The sequence below is a fragment of the Magnolia sinica genome, chromosome 11, assembly GCF_029962835.1.
Source record: "Magnolia sinica isolate HGM2019 chromosome 11, MsV1, whole genome shotgun sequence".
NCBI classification, from domain to species: domain Eukaryota; kingdom Viridiplantae; phylum Streptophyta; class Magnoliopsida; order Magnoliales; family Magnoliaceae; genus Magnolia; species Magnolia sinica.
The window spans coordinates 63,662,867-63,678,592 of record NC_080583.1 but is presented as its reverse complement, the minus strand read 5'-3'; the positions used below and the strand labels follow the sequence as shown (position 1 = coordinate 63,678,592).

The following is a 15,726-nucleotide window of genomic DNA, read 5'->3' as shown; positions in this document are numbered from 1 at the left end:
ATTAATTTTCACAATTATTCCCTCAATTATTCCTAATTTAGATTACATCTTCTTCTAGTTCTAGTTCGAGTTGCTTTTAGATTACGTACAAGGTTCAGTCCCTGTGGATTCGACCTCAGTCTTACTAAGATTATTACTACATCACAACCCTATACTTGGTGTGTGAACAAGTATAGCTCGGGACCCTTATGCATGAAATCCTAAGAGTGTCTCTCCTTCTCTTTATCTCTCTCCCAGTAAAGGTAGATAACAACCAACTCAGATTTGTCGATGAATCCAAATTGCTATTTTGTCCACCCTTTTCTAATGATAACAGAGGTTCAAGCAAGTCATCCTCCCTCTCCAATTTTGAACTTGAACCACTGATTCTTCCGTTCTACTGTTGAAGATGACTAATTGACACGTTCCCATGTCTATAAACACAACTGCTCAAAATGAAGCAAATCCTCAAATGTTAAGCCTAAGAACACTGCCTTCACTCCCAATGAGAAGCCCACATTTTGGTATACCTTCCTCAGGCACTCCCTTGCTAGCGCCACTTATAGTATCTTCCGAAGATCATTTGACATCAGTGCTACATCAGTTGTTTCTATTGCCATTGTTAAGCCTACTACATCCATTGTTATCCCTAGGTCTATGACTTATAAGAGTTAGTGCATCGTTGATTCTGTCACCCACCATAACTATTGGGATGCCCTCTTCGTTAAGCTCAACAACCCTTTTCACTTTCTTCATTGGTGCCAAACCTAACTCAACCCTTATATCTCCAATCTAAGAAGGAAAAGTAGAGGATAATTTTACTTACATGAGTGCAAGATCTAATCCATCTGTCTGGTCGGTCAAATAAATCTGGTCCACCCAGCATGTGCAATTGAGTTTTCAGTTTTTACAACTGGGCCCATGGTTCAGCTAGAACCACCATTGATGGATGTTAAGTAAATGATCTTCCAAATTAGAAGGTCCTAGCCACCAATGTTGGACCTTTTTTTATTTGAATGTGAATTGTAGTTGTCTCTAATTGACCATTTATATACAAGTTGAAAAATGAAAGGTTAGGATTGTTTGTTCAAAAGATTTTATGTCATGGCCCACCATGGTGGTGCCCAAAAGAAAAATGGTCTGGATCATTAAGGGCCCCACTTGTAGTAACTAAAGACTCGAGTATATCATGCATATATCTGCTAATTCCCCATTGATTCATTGATTGAAGCTGCACGGGTGATCTTGAGTTAGAGAGTCGAGTTTGAGGTGAGTCCCGCATCAAACAAAAAGCGATGATCGTGGAGGGGACTACTTTCATTCCATCCCACCTGATAGAGCCATCCCACCCATAAAGGGATAGAATTCGAAGTCATCCTTACTCCCTATCAGATGCACTCTTCTCTTCCACCCATGGACTATATTCCATCCCAAGAGACAACCAATACCCAATTCCATCCATCATACGTTCGACCATGTTTTTGGGCATCCCTAAAACTCGTGGTAAAAGAAAGAGTTGAATCAAATGCTTATAGATTATCCATTGGGATTATTAATTCTCGGGTGGAGGGACTACATTATAGGGAGGGTGCTATACATCATATGGATCAGGACAACCTGTATTTGATGGGTCAGGTGCGCTGTTATTGAAATAACATACTGCTACCAAAAATGAAATACTATAAAGATTCGTTCTCTAAACGCTTCTTACGTGCTTATTCGAAATAAGACTTGAATTGCTTGATAAAGGAGCCTAGATCATAATAATCTTAAGGAAGGTCAGGGTAGGCAACTCAAAAACCCTATTGCATATATTACATGATACTACAAATACGGCTTTCACTACCTGATATACATGAATTAGGTACTAATTCTTTTAAGTCCTGACTTAACTTGGTTGATGAACATGATTTATGCACCATTAATGTAGCAGCTTTTCAAGCATTTGACAAACTCAAACCATCCATTTCAAATGGAATTTGTCCATGAACACATGAGAAATCCAACCCTTAGAATTTCCTTTTCCTCTTCCCATTGTCACTTCTGCAAGTTTCCTAGTAATAGGGAGATTTTCAAGAACTCTTACAGAACCATGGGTAGTGTAGCTAGGAATTCATTTACATCCCCTCCTGTACAAACCTTTTCAAGAGGGGGTATACAATTTTTTGTATTTACATTTTATAAAGTGTCTCAACTAGAAAGATTAGAATCTTTATTTCTATTTTTTTTCCTCACTCCAAATTAGACCTCTGTGAAGGAAATAAAGCCATTCAATCCCTTTCTTATATACCTTACTAGAACAAAAAACTAAAAGCTGACGTTTGTCTTATCTTATGATCAAGAAGTGAGAAAATCAAAATTCCCTCTGCACGCCTGCAGCTCTTGTTTCTTCCTAACTCTAGCAGCTAGTGTAGCTCAGATTACTATTGTTATTCTTGTTGCTAAGGGAACCGTAGCAATTAGGATAGTTCACTCTATTAGCTTAGCTCTTGTAGCTCAACGAGTGTCGCGAAGGTCACCTCCTTTATAGATTTGGAGGGGGGACAATGGTCAAGAGACGTTGGTTAAACCTCTCTTTCCATACCACATAGTTCCAGCAACAGCGAAAGCTGCAAAAAAGACAATAGTGATACTACTGAAACAGATCGTTTCAATATTTCCCATACGTAATCCTTTTGATGCTTTACTACCAATCACAAGTTTCATGTTGGACGCAGTACTCGTACTAGAAATTACAGTAAATGATTACTCCATCAATCCATCAAAGATATCTTCTGAAACATTTTCAAATGCAAAAGTTCAGTATCTTCCCATGAATTAGTGAATTAGTCAGGGTATTTTTGTGCAGAATAACAAACATCAGGTCGATCTTCATAAATTTCATCATAAATGTGAAATACTTATAAAAATGTGGGAGAGATCAAGAAGATGTAGGGTCGTTCATCTACTTGTCTAGTCAAGATTGATGGCTTTGAAGCTGGCCTCAAGCCATAGTGCGCTAGCACGTACATGGGAGCCTTCTTTTGGTTAAGGCTCTTCTCATGTTCTACGAATCTCAAACTCTCTTTACTAAGCGAGACTCCATCCATATTCCTACCAGTGGTTATTCTGCTTTATACCAATGGCTAGTTTGTCTCTTAAATATTGGCAAAATTTTGCAAGGTTCTTGTTTGAAGTGGGAAGGATCCAATACGTCTCATACGACTATCTGTTCCATCCCTATCATGCATGTAGCACCCATCATATCCATCTGAACTATTTCCCTCATGAGTCTCATTTTCAATTGCCTGATTGCACTACACGAAAAGGGACCATTGCCGGCGCATTTTTTTTATGGTGGCTAACACGTACCACTGGCGGTTTGTGTGACTGCTGCACACGTTACCCTTTTATCTCCGTTTGTGATGGTGATAAGTACTTAAAACCGTTTTACCTTATATCTCCCAAACTGACCCTCCAAAACCCTCTTTCCCAGAACGAGACTCTCTCTCTCTCTTGGGTTGGTTCATGAGAGCACCTCTCTCTGCTAGGGTTTAATCACCAAAACTCTCCTCTCTCTCTCTCTCTTAGGTTTGATCACCAGAACTCCTCTCTCTCTCTCTCTCTCTCTCTCTCTCTCTCCACCTAGGTTTTCATCACAAGAGCGAATCTCTGCTACTGCAGTGAAATCACCATGAATAATGGCAGTAGATGAAGGCGATAATCTTGAAAACGATCCCTTCGATTGCAATTTCTTCCCGCTTCTTCTAACCCTAGCTGTTGAGGTGCTTTCGCTTCAGGCAGCCATGGATTCCGATTCCATTGATAATATGCTCAGATCCAGTGTACTTCCTCTCCTCTCCATCCTTTCATCATCCTCTTAATAATTCTCGATTTCTCAGATTGACATTTGAGCCTCTTATCTTAGATTTCAAGGATTCTTCATTTATCTTTTCTCATTTCCTGCTGATTACAGAATTCAGTGGTTTTCAAATTCATAGAGCCAATTGCTTTGTACTGGCTTTCTAGTTTGTAAAACAACCAACATGAGTTTTATTTTATTGTGGGACTCATTATCTATCTGTGTATTATAACAAATATGCACTCTAATCATTTGAAGAAATGACTCAACCAAGACCCTTTATGGATGAAGCCATGCTATTTGTATGGTTGGATGGGCCACAAACAAAACATAGATACTCTTATATAGCAATATCATAACCCTTTGATCAATGACTCTTTTACATTTAGTCTCTATATTATTTTTTTTTCTTTTTGTTGATTGTCCTTTTTTTTATTTTTTAAGACACAGGGTGTCCCCACCTCTTTTTTATTTTTATTTTTAAGACACAGGTTATCCCCACCTCTTTTTTTATTGTCCTATTGATGATCGTTTGCAAGTAATATATAGCCAATGGTCCTATGTGCAATGGGAAGAAGTCTGATGTTATTTTTAATGGAGAAGAGCAGTAATATTGACATGCATTTTGAGGTTTTAGGAGTTTAAACAGATACACTTTTGTTTTATTTTGAATTGATTTTTGGGGATGGATTTGCCATTGCAGCTGGAGGTAACCAAAATTTACATCTTCTTCTTTTTTGGTTATACACAGGTTTGGGTATATGCTTTAGGTTATGATATATATATATATATATATATATATATATATAAAATTCTTTAAGTGGAACTTTTGATAGGGTGATACTAAAGGACTTGCCAAGGCTGGCAATGGATTTGGCAAAAAGGATGTGATCGCAGTGCAGCCTGGCCCTAGCAACCAAGTGGAATTTAATAGACCCTTATGATTTTTTATTATTATTATTTATTTATTTATTATGATGTTCACATCACTTGGTTATAGTAGATTTGAGTGTTATTTGCATGAGCTTATTATCATAATGTCTTCTGATTCTTTCTATGGTAAATGAATTTGCTAGATTGCTCATCAGGGTTCTTTTACTCAAGGAATGAGCTATATGCATTCTCAGGTAAAGATTTCTTCTCAATATCACTTGCTTACTGAAAATATAAATCTTGAAATTGGATATTGTATATGCTATTCAGTGGCATTTTTGTATGGATGCAAACCTTTTTTCTTCAAGAGTCGAGATCCTCTGTTATCTAGTCAATAGGGATTTCCTATTACCCTAATCCTCATTGGTCCACGTCACCACTCACTTAAAAGAAAAAACAAAATAAAGCTTCGGATGCCAAACCATTAGGGTAAAAGGAAATCCCTGTTGACCAAATAACAGAGGATCCAGACTCTTTCTTCAAAGGGCATAAAGACTTGATTTTGTACGAAGCCAAATCCTTGGAGAAAGATTCTATTTGTCACATTTGGGCATGGGAAATGTGATTCTGTTGAACGCATAAAATTTGCTTGGATACTGGGAAAGAATTGAAAGGAATTCTATGGTGCAGGTACCTATTTATAAAAATAAAAAAAATTAAAGAAGTGACAGTTGGGAAGGAATCCATTTGCTTGGAATTTCCAATCGAACTTGTGGCTAGGAATAAAAAAAGATATCTTCTCAATATCACTTGCTTACTGAAAATATAAATCTTGAAATTTGATATTGTATATACTATTTAGTGGCATTTTTGTATGGATGCAAACCTTTTTTATTCAAAGGGCATAAAGACTTAATTTTGTAGGAAGCCAAATCTTTGGAGAAAGATTCTATTTGTCACATTTGGGCATGGGAAATGTGATTATGTTGAATCCATAAAATTTGTTTGCATACTGGGAAAGAATTGAAAGGAATTCTATGGTGCATAGTACCTATATATATATATATATATATATATATATATATATATATATATATATATATATATATATATATATATATTCATATATAAAAATCAAAGAAGGGACAGTTGGGAAGGAATCCATTTGCTTGGAGTTTCCAATCAAACTTGTGGCTAGGAAATTTTTTTTTTTTTAAAACAATGTAAAATGCTAGAATTTCTAACTGGAAATCATTTCTAGGCTTTCCCAATCCCAATCACAAGAATTTACCCATACTTAGACTCTATTTAAAGGTGGGTACTTTTCCAAGGAGCCAAATGACCCCTTACGATCTTTGATTTTCTTGTTTTCTTGTTATTTATTTATTATCCATTTTTTATGAAGAAGGGAAGTATGTGGCAATTTATGATATTGATTTCTAATGGGCTTATGTAATTTTTTAAAAAAGTTTTGGTCTCTTCTTGTACCCGTGAAGTTTCTAACCATAAAGGATTGATTTCTGTTGGACTTGCTGATTGAAAGGAAAGCAGAGGTTTTGTTCCATTGTTCATGCAAATTTATGCAAAATTTTCTCTATTAGTTTTGCTCTTCAACCTCTTCTTGAACTCGTAAAGCTACTGGTAAGAATCAACATCATAAATTGCTACCTACTGCTCTACCTACTGGGAATGGTTGGGGAATAACAGATGGTTTAAAATAAATGAGCAATCGCTGAACTTTAAAGTCAACCTCTTGGATCATTAGATCCTACATCCAGTTTACAGGTGGAATCCTCAGATGAACTATCAAGATGACCATGTGCATGTGTTGCATGTATGTTCTTAATAGCCCTACACAATCTGTGGGCCCAAAAAATCATATAATTCTACCCTTTTGAAAAGGGTTTGTTTCCTATCTGCATGGATAGAAAACATTCACTGTGGAATGTGTGATGATGTAGACTATCCATCTAGTGGCCTACAAATGTACAGGAGATGACCCAAGGCTTTCACTGATTGCACAATCCTAACCATCGAAAGACCCTACTAGTGCTCTAAAAATTGATGACTAAAACAAAAGAGGACTAATTCAATTTCATTAGTAAAACTCTATTATTAGATCTTGTATCTTAGATTGTTGATCTTTTCTAATATATTAGTTTGGAATTTCAGTTTTTGATTACTAGTATTGAGAACTTGAATGCGTAATTGAAAATTGTACCATATTACTAGTAAAATCCATTTACTAGCATGCCTTACAACAATTCGAAATCAGGTAACAATAGCAGGATTAAATGGTCTGGAATTGCATTAGATGGAATTTACACCTTTATTGCACAATGACTACATGTCTAGAAATACCATGGTATTTCCATCGTCAAATCCCATGTTTAGAAATAGATTTAAAATCTTACAGATTTGAAGGGAAAAATACTTGGAAGTTGAGGTTCTTTGAGATGATTTGATTTTTAAGGCCTGTATGGTTGATGGGGAGTTCATTCCTTGGTCTTTATGTTTTTCGGGTGATGTTAGAGTTGGCATAGTATTTCATAGGGAATGGTTAGATTTTATGTTTGATAAAGGTTTTCCTATGAAAACTTGGAAGTGTATGCTGATATGCAGAGCTAACTGGTTGTAGAATTGCTACTGAAATGGAAAGAATTCACTGTTAAAACAGGGGACAACAGGGAAGCAACAAAAATTGTGATCCTCGCCAGCGTGACAGCATTTATAGGGGTGGCCATCTTGGGTTCAAGCTTATACTACTATAAATGGGGCAAGAAGAGACCACAACAAGGTAAACCTCTACCCGAGAATCAGAAAATCCTAGAAATTCTTAGGCCTTATTTGGTAGACACCTAAAAATGATTTGATCTCATTTTAATTAACAATAATTATGTATTAAAGATCCAAATTGTTGAATTGATGTGGCCCCCGTGGATTGGATATGTCCAAAAAACCCCCATATTATTGGGTGCATAAAAATAGGCGGTTAAGATAAAATAGTGTCAACAATCCAAATCCAACTGAAAGAAAACCAAATTAAATGGCAAGGATCTTCCAATCTAGGAGAATTGGGGGTGTCATAAATGATGGGACCTGTCAAGTCAACAACTCGATCACCAAACTGTGCCCCACATGCATGGACTGTGAAGCCTCAACAAAATGTATGTTTGTTGAGGCTTCGAACTATTCAGTTCGTCTTTAATTATGGCCAACTGAGGATCTAGTTATCCTTCAAAAAAAAAAAAAAACAAGGATATTTTTTTTAGCTTTCATGCAATCTTTCTTGTTTTTAACAAAATGATTAACGGATGACATTCTCTTCTATCTGCAACTCATATAGAGCTTTGGAATGATAGAACTAAAGAAACATTCTCTTACTCCCATCTCCCTTTGTAATGCAAGTTAACTCCATTTTGCAAGTAAGTATGCTACTCACCGAAGTTTGAATTAGGTTCCTTTCTCTAAATTTTTTTTCCTTGATTTTTGAGAGTATACTGAATGAGTAACTTCTTCCAAGCATAGCAAAGCAGCTGGAAACATCTGAACCCAAAAAACATAGAACTGATGTGGCCCCCGTGGATTGGATTGGCGATGTCTCCATTGAGCAACAACTCCTTGTTTCTGGAATATAGTGTTGCCGCACAGGTTTGTTTGATTTCAATTCCTGGTATTTTGTCTAAACATCCAAGGTTAGGTCACTTAAAGAGTGATACTTTTTCAGGTATGGAAGCTCACTGCTTGTGATCTCTGTGAGATAGCAAGAAATTCAGCTTATAAATCTGGATTTTCCCATGCAGCAAAGGTGTGAAATCTTGAAAAATGTTTACTTCTTTGCTTTCTTCCTTGAGTTTTCAATCGGTTCCAAAAAACATAGAACGAAAGGTGGGGCCTGTGGATGTGAGATGAGATTGAAATCTCATCTCACAAACAATTCTAGTATTTTGGCTTGTCTATTTCCTTTTTGTTGCCCAGGGCCATGGAACATCATCTGTCTTTGAATCTTAGCATCCATAATTGGGCTAACAACCATGTTGAATCTTTGCATTAGTTTTGACTTTTTATTTATTTATAATAGCTCCCATAATTGGGCTAACAACCATCTTGAATCTTTGCATTAGTTTTGACTTTTTATTTATTTATAATAGCTCTCATGTTTTTTACTAACTAACAATGAAAAGGGGGGGGGGGGGGGGGGGTAAGGGTTGAATGATATGCTAATTGCAAGTAACTAAGTAGATGTGAATAGATGGATTCAGGAAAAAAGAAAAGGTCTATAGATGGATCAAAAGTTATGATCGAACTACAACTTAATATAAATAGTAAAAATGGAAGTAAAATTCAATGGATGGACTGGATCTCACATCAATGTGCCATGTTGGCCGATGTGGTGGAATATGGTTTGCCTTACACATGTCAATTAGAAAAACTCCATGACATAAACACTATAAGAAAGTAATGTTGGTCAAGTAAAAGATGCATGTGAAGCTTGCACTTCAATATTTGTATTGTATGCCACATTAGATGATTTGGACATGCATTACATATAGTTGCCACTGGGCAATGTAAATCTTTTGCTTGTAGGAGACGGGGATTGTATTTGCTCTATCACAGGTTGCATATGGAGCTTGTTTGTTCTTAGGCTACTGGGGTTATTTCCTTCTCTTTCGCATTGTTAGAAGTTCTCATCTTTTCCCATTCAGGTATATTCTCTTTTGCATTGGTACTTCAAGAAGGAGAAAAACTGGTTCTTGTCTGGTTCGATACACCTTACAACCAGGCTGTATACGGCCTTGTAGACAAATTAGGTAAGTTTTTTTTCCCTAATATTATGAGGCTTAGAATATAACAAACTACTGTAACTTCTTGGGTAGGAGCTGTTATGATACTTTGGTGGATGTTAAGTTCTTAGTTGCTAGTTTTCTCTGAGGTGAATCGATAATGTTATTTTCAGGTAGTTTAGTGGTTAGATTGGTGTTTCTTCCTTTTGAAGAAAGTTCATATACTACATTTGCAAAGTTTGCATCAGGTTCGACTCTACTTCCTTTCCATTTTCTGTTGATTACTAAAAAAAATGTGGATATTTATATCTTCCAAAAACATGCTAAAGGTTGATTTCCAAGGTTATAAGAGACTGTTGTTGCTGTTTTACAATTGGCCCTTTTAAGGTTTCAAGGAAAATTGTTCTCTAACATTTTTTTGAAGTAGATTTCTTAAGATATATTTAATATCAGATTAATTGGGATATACTTTTATTGTTTTCATCTCAATGAAGAAAGCCTCATCCTTGCCTTGTAGCATTGAACTTGCGATTGTTATTATGCATGCAATTCCTCTCACATTTTGAAAGACCTCTTCTTCTCAAGGACTCAACCCTAGATCTTCCTTTTTTGGCAGGACAACTCCCCCAAAGGAGCCCAAAGTTAGCGAGTTCACTCACAGTGGCCCTAAAGCTTGTCGTCTTGATTGGTATGTTCTTCCACATAATTCTTATGCTTATTAATTTACTTGAGATATAATTTGACAAGACTCCCCTATGAAAATATTTAACGCCTATGGAAAATATTTTGGTTCGAGTGTGGATATTTTTTATTGCCAGGACAAGTCTATAATTTGACTTTCTTTAGGTATGTTTTTAACTATCCTAGATGTTAAAAAATCGTCTTTGAATTGCATCTCACATATTATCTATCTGGTCGATAGGATATCAACAAAAAATCATCTAATGTTGGAATCCTGGATGTTAAATGTTCATTCAAGACTTGGAATTATTTCACCTTATTTGTATCAAAGGCTATAAATTTCTTCTAAATAGAGAGAAGCAAATTGTCTTCAAATTGCATCTCACATATTATCTATCTAGTCGATAGGATATTAAGCTAAGGTAACACACTTTTAATGATCTCATATACATTAGGGCGCATTTAGGACTTGCTATATTTGCATTGAGCAAAATGGTGATTGTGCTCGATTGGATCACGTGGTGAACTGAGCTCACTTGCCAGTGTGAAAGTCCCTTGATATCTCTGGAGCCCTCAACTTGTCCCCAAGCCACAAGGTCCAAAAAACAATGAAATGCAATGATATGTCGGTTATGTTCTAAGCATATATGTTACTGTCACCATGCCAGGTTGCTGTTACAAATGTACTAGTACTGAATTCAGTGAGATCTACCCTTTGACTTTTCTTTTTCCTTGTGTACAAGATTTTAATCAATTGTGCCTAAATTTAGGCCTACAAGCACTTCAGCCTTTTAACGCAACTCGTGCTAGGAGTAGAGGATTTGTTTTTTGTTTTAATATTTATTCAAGACCATTTTCAATTTATTGTTATAAATATTATTCTTTTATTGTGAAGTAATATAAATTTTGTTTAATATTTAGTTTAAATTGTATTGCAACATTTTTTATGTTTCAAATGTTTTAAAAAATACAGGTTTCAATTGAATTATATATAATAATAATAAAATTATTAGCTTGTCAAATCTGTACAATAACATTTGCCGGCGCTTGTATAGACCTTTGTCGGCTTTTCCATGATTAAAAGTATAAAACTGTCCTTTTACCGGCGCTAGGTTAGACTCGCCTTTTACTTCTACCGGCGCTTCTCTCAGAAATGCCTAGCAAATGCGCCGATGGTGCCGACAAAGCCTTACAATTAGCGGCGCTTAAACACGACTTAGCGCCGGCAAAACATTTGCCGACATACCCTTCTACTGGTGCTTGTCTAGCGCCGGTAAAGATTTACCGGCGTTTTTAGGAGCTTTTAGCGGTGGTTTTGGCCCCCGGCAAAGATGCATTGTCTTGCAGTGTTGATACATAGTTCCCTCCAACACAGTTCACCACTTGCACTAGATTGGCAAATTTCCCATGAATGGTTCCCTACAGACAATTTGCCATTTTTACCAGATTGAGCAAATCGAATTAGTAGATTACCCATGCTAAAAACTCCAAGGTTCGTCGTGTCTGGTTACCCATGCTTACATGGCTTCATTTCATAAGAAGGGTCAAAAGTTGGACTTAAGATGACTTGAACTCAAGACATGTAATGAGATCTAGTGCAGTTTGAGAAAATCAGATTCGGAAAAAACGGTAATCTTTTTGGTGCTTGTAACTAATTAATTTTCTACTTTTACCTTATTTTCCTTCTCTCCAACAACGTCAACACATGACAATAGACAAAGCGATAGAGGATTAGTCACTACATACTCTGTAAATGGCTTTGATGAAGTAGATTCAATTCTATATGAAAAGATGGTGTGGTGGTGTTGATGCCGACACCACTGCAAGTGAAGGTTTTATGATTGTTTATGGTAGATGGGAAGGGTTTGAGGCGGTGGGAATCCGTTCGGTGAGCTTGGATGCTAATGATTTCGTCGGGGCGGCTCAACATTTTTGGGGGCCTTAGGCAAGTCTTAAAAATGAGGCTTTTTAGAAAAATGAAGTTAGAATTTAATTTAGAAAAATAATGTTAGAATTTAATTTTTTAGAACTTAATTAGCAATAAAGTAGGTAGTTGTGGTCCTAGGTTTTAGGAAAATTTTTTATTGAGAATGATGCTATTATTTTGAAAAGACACAATAAAGTTAGACTGTTATTATTGACAGTGCTAGTTTGTAGGATTTGTTTTTTATTTTTAATTTCAAATTTGTACACTAATTTTTAGATGTTCCTATTTTGTAAGCCTTTCAATAAATTTTATTTCAAAAATGTTAGGCTTATTTTCTTCTTCTTAATTTTAATTTTGTTATAATATAAGACCTTTGTAATAAATTAAAAAAAAAAAAAATTTATTTTGCTATACTATAAGGCCTTTATAATTAGGGAGCCTTCGGTGATTACCTCACCTACCTATCCCTTAGAGCCGCCCCTGACTGCACCTGAAGATCCTAAGCAAGAACTCCCGTAATGAAAAATAAATGAGTTAGACACTCTTTTTCACTGGACACTACTAGTGGAATCTTAATTTTTCAGGGAAATCAAGAAAGTTATAAAGGAGAAGGGTGACAAAAGAAAATAAAAGTAGATGAGAGTTAGTGTTGATGTACTGTGAGTTAAATACTGGTATAAACTTGTGGAGATGTAAAAATAAACCTTGGAAGAAGTTTGAATTGAACTCCAACTCAAACTCCCTAAAATTCATGACTTACTATAAAATTAAACTTACTATTTATAGGCGATCATGATTCCTACTAGACTTCATGATTTTCACCATTTATAGTAAGCGTCCTATGTGGCTTAACCAAGTTATTCTCCTAATTTTTCCAAGCACTTTTCATGTTTGACACAACTCTTTAAGCTCAATGGATCAAAAGTTATGATCGAACTACAACTTAATATAAATAGTAAAAATGGAAGTAAAATGGGTTTTCGACCGTCGATCAGATGGAATCTCGAAAATTCAGCATAGAGAACCCGGCGTAGTGGGGTTGGGTGCTAAAGTAGCTTCTCCTACCCCCCCAAAATCATATATGGTACGTCGAATACCTCATTCTGGTTTGTGAGATATGCTTGTTTTAAGGTTCTGACAATCCAGATCACTTCCGCCTCCGATCCAGCCTTCTCTAGTCCATCTTGGACATGAAAGTGTCTGTGACTTTCTCTACATCAAATTCTAAGAGACATACAGGTTGGAGGTGTCAAGCCCATAACCAGTTGGTTCATTTTGATCAGATGGTTCACTGTCTCTACATTACTATCGAGAGAGAACTCATTAATTTTAGACAACTCTGCGAAGAAGTACGTTGTTAAGGGCTAGTCGAATTGATTGTCTAGGCCTTGGGTTGATAAGGAGAAAACCGCAACACAAAATAGCTTGGTGGGATCTTTCTTTTGCAATGTGACTCTAGGTGGTGTTACCAAAAGTAGTTTGGCCACATAATATTGGACCTTTGTAGCTGGGAATGTTCACCCAAATAACTATCTTATTAAATGTTTATCCTTAACTGTAAATTTTAGTAGTTTGTAAGAAATTACACTAACTACAGATTACATTAAGAGCCTGTTTGTTCCACTGTAAACAAGCTGTAAACGAGCAATTATTACTTTTTACATCTATTTAGAAAAGAAGAATTTCGTATGTAATATGGCCTTGAAAACTGTGGCGCTTAGCTAACAGAAATTAAGGTGTAACATTTGTGGGGCCCATCAATATGTGTGTGTTTGATCCACTCCCTTCATATGTTCTACGTGTTTATTTTAGGGCATGAGCTAAAAAATGTGGTAGATAAAAGACTCGAGTGGACCACACTCACTGCAGGAAAGAGGGTTTTTAGCGACGAAACTTTTTTTCGTCGCTAAAAGTAACTTTTAGCGATGGAAAAAATTTTCGTCCCTAAAAGTTTACTTTTAGCGACGAAATTGTAAATTGGTAGCTAAAAGTAACTTTTACCGATGAAAATTTTCGTCGCTAAAGGCTTTGAAAAAAATCACAAGGTATACTTTTAGCTACGAAACTTTTCATTGCTAAAAAACATAGAAGAGACTTTTAACTAGAAAAATTTTCATCACTAAAGGCTATAAACACATTTCGAAAAAAAATCGAAAGGAATACTTTTAGCTATGAAAATTTTCGTCGCTAAAGGCTGAAAACACATTTTCAAAAAAATTGAATGGTTTACTTTTAGCTATGAAAATTTTCATCACTAAAGGCTGTAAACACATTTTGAAAAAAATTGAAAGGAATACTTTTAGCTACGAAAATTTTCGTAGCTAAAAAATGTGGAAGAGACTTTTAGCTACGAAATTTTCGTCGCTAAAGGCTCTAAACACATTCCAAACGCTTTATGAGCGACTTTTAGCTACGAACATATTCGTCGCTAAAGGCTATAAACACATTTTCAAAAAAATCGAATGGTTTACTTTTAGCTACGAACATTTTTGTAGCTAAAAAACGAGGATGAGACTTTTAGCTACGAAATGTTTCGTCGCTAAAGGCTCTAAATATTTTGAAAGGCGTACTTATAGCTATGAAAATGTTTGTAGCTAAAAAACGTGGATGAGACTTTTAGCTACGAAAAGCTTCGTCGTTAATGGCTGTAATCAAATTTTGAAAAAAATCTAAAGGTTTACTTTTAGCTACGAAAATTGTCATTGCTAAAAAAACGTGGATGGGAGTTTTAGTTACGAAACATTTCGTTGCTACAGGCTTTTTAAAAAAATTCAAACTTGATTTTTGTGAAAAATTCGATAAGTTTACTTTTAGCTACGACAATTTACGTAACTAAAAAACGTTAATGAGACTTTTACCTACAAAATATTTCGTAGGTAAAAGTCTCTTTTTTAAAAAATATTCAATCTCAAATTTCCTGATATTCACCTGTTAGAATATAATTCATCATATTCTTCCTGATATACACCTGTTATATAATATATTTTATCATATTCACATTCACATTCACATCCATCTAAACCCAAACAACGTAAATTCATCCAGACATAAACTACATTCATCCAAACATAAACTGCATTCATCCAAACACAAACAATCCTATGAAAAAAACAAATGAAAAGTGAGAGAACATATGAGAGGTGATCCAGACAAATGAAAAGAAAAACAACCTTAACCTCAACCTAAACCTATAACCTACACTTATAGGTTTCGGTTTAGGTTTTAGGTTTAGATTAAGGTTAGGTTATAGGTTATGGGTTATAGGTTATAGGTTATAGGTTATAGGTTTGGGTTATAGGTTTTGGTTTAGGTTAAGGTTATAGGTTTAGGTTTAGGTTATAGGTTTTGGTTTAGGTTTAGGTTATAGGTTATAGCTTTAGGGAATTAAGAATAGGTTAAGGTTTAGGTTTAAGAAATCAGGTTCTGATTCGAGTTCGGTATCGGGTTTAGGTTTCGGTTTTCAAGTTTATGTTTTAGGTTTAAGTTAGGGAGTTAAGATTAGGATTAGGTGTAAGTTTAGGTTTAGGGATTTGAGAATACATTTAGGTTATAGATTTAGGTTTAGGGATTTGAGAATACATTTAGGTTATAGGTTTAGGTTTAAGTTATACGTGTAGGTTATAGGTTTAGGTTTAAGTTAG

At 35.5% G+C, this 15,726-nt stretch overlaps 1 protein-coding gene and 1 long non-coding RNA gene across 3 annotated transcripts; both read left to right on the top strand.

Moving 5' to 3' along the window:
• The first annotated feature begins 3,572 nt into the window (after positions 1-3,572).
• Positions 3,573-4,952, top strand: LOC131218401 (uncharacterized). The gene is made up of 3 exons (XR_009157705.1): positions 3,573-3,803; positions 4,524-4,740; positions 4,897-4,952. It is a non-coding gene; the product is annotated as an uncharacterized LOC131218401 (long non-coding RNA).
• A 3,325-nt stretch (positions 4,953-8,277) lies between these two features.
• On the top strand, positions 8,278-10,694 carry LOC131218400 (uncharacterized). 2 transcript variants are annotated; one of them, XR_009157704.1, is made up of 5 exons: positions 8,278-8,344; positions 8,421-8,501; positions 9,400-9,504; positions 9,651-9,725; positions 10,094-10,694. XR_009157704.1 is itself a non-coding variant. In XM_058212991.1 (5 exons), exons 1-4 carry the CDS (start codon positions 8,291-8,293, stop codon positions 9,652-9,654), a joined length of 363 nt encoding a protein of 120 aa, XP_058068974.1. In that variant the 5' UTR covers positions 8,284-8,290; the 3' UTR covers positions 9,655-9,725; positions 10,094-10,694. The 2 variants fall into 2 exon arrangements, 1 of the variants encoding a protein (XP_058068974.1); XM_058212991.1 differs by having other exon boundaries at positions 8,284-8,344; positions 9,281-9,504.
• The last annotated feature ends 5,032 nt before the right edge of the window (positions 10,695-15,726 follow it).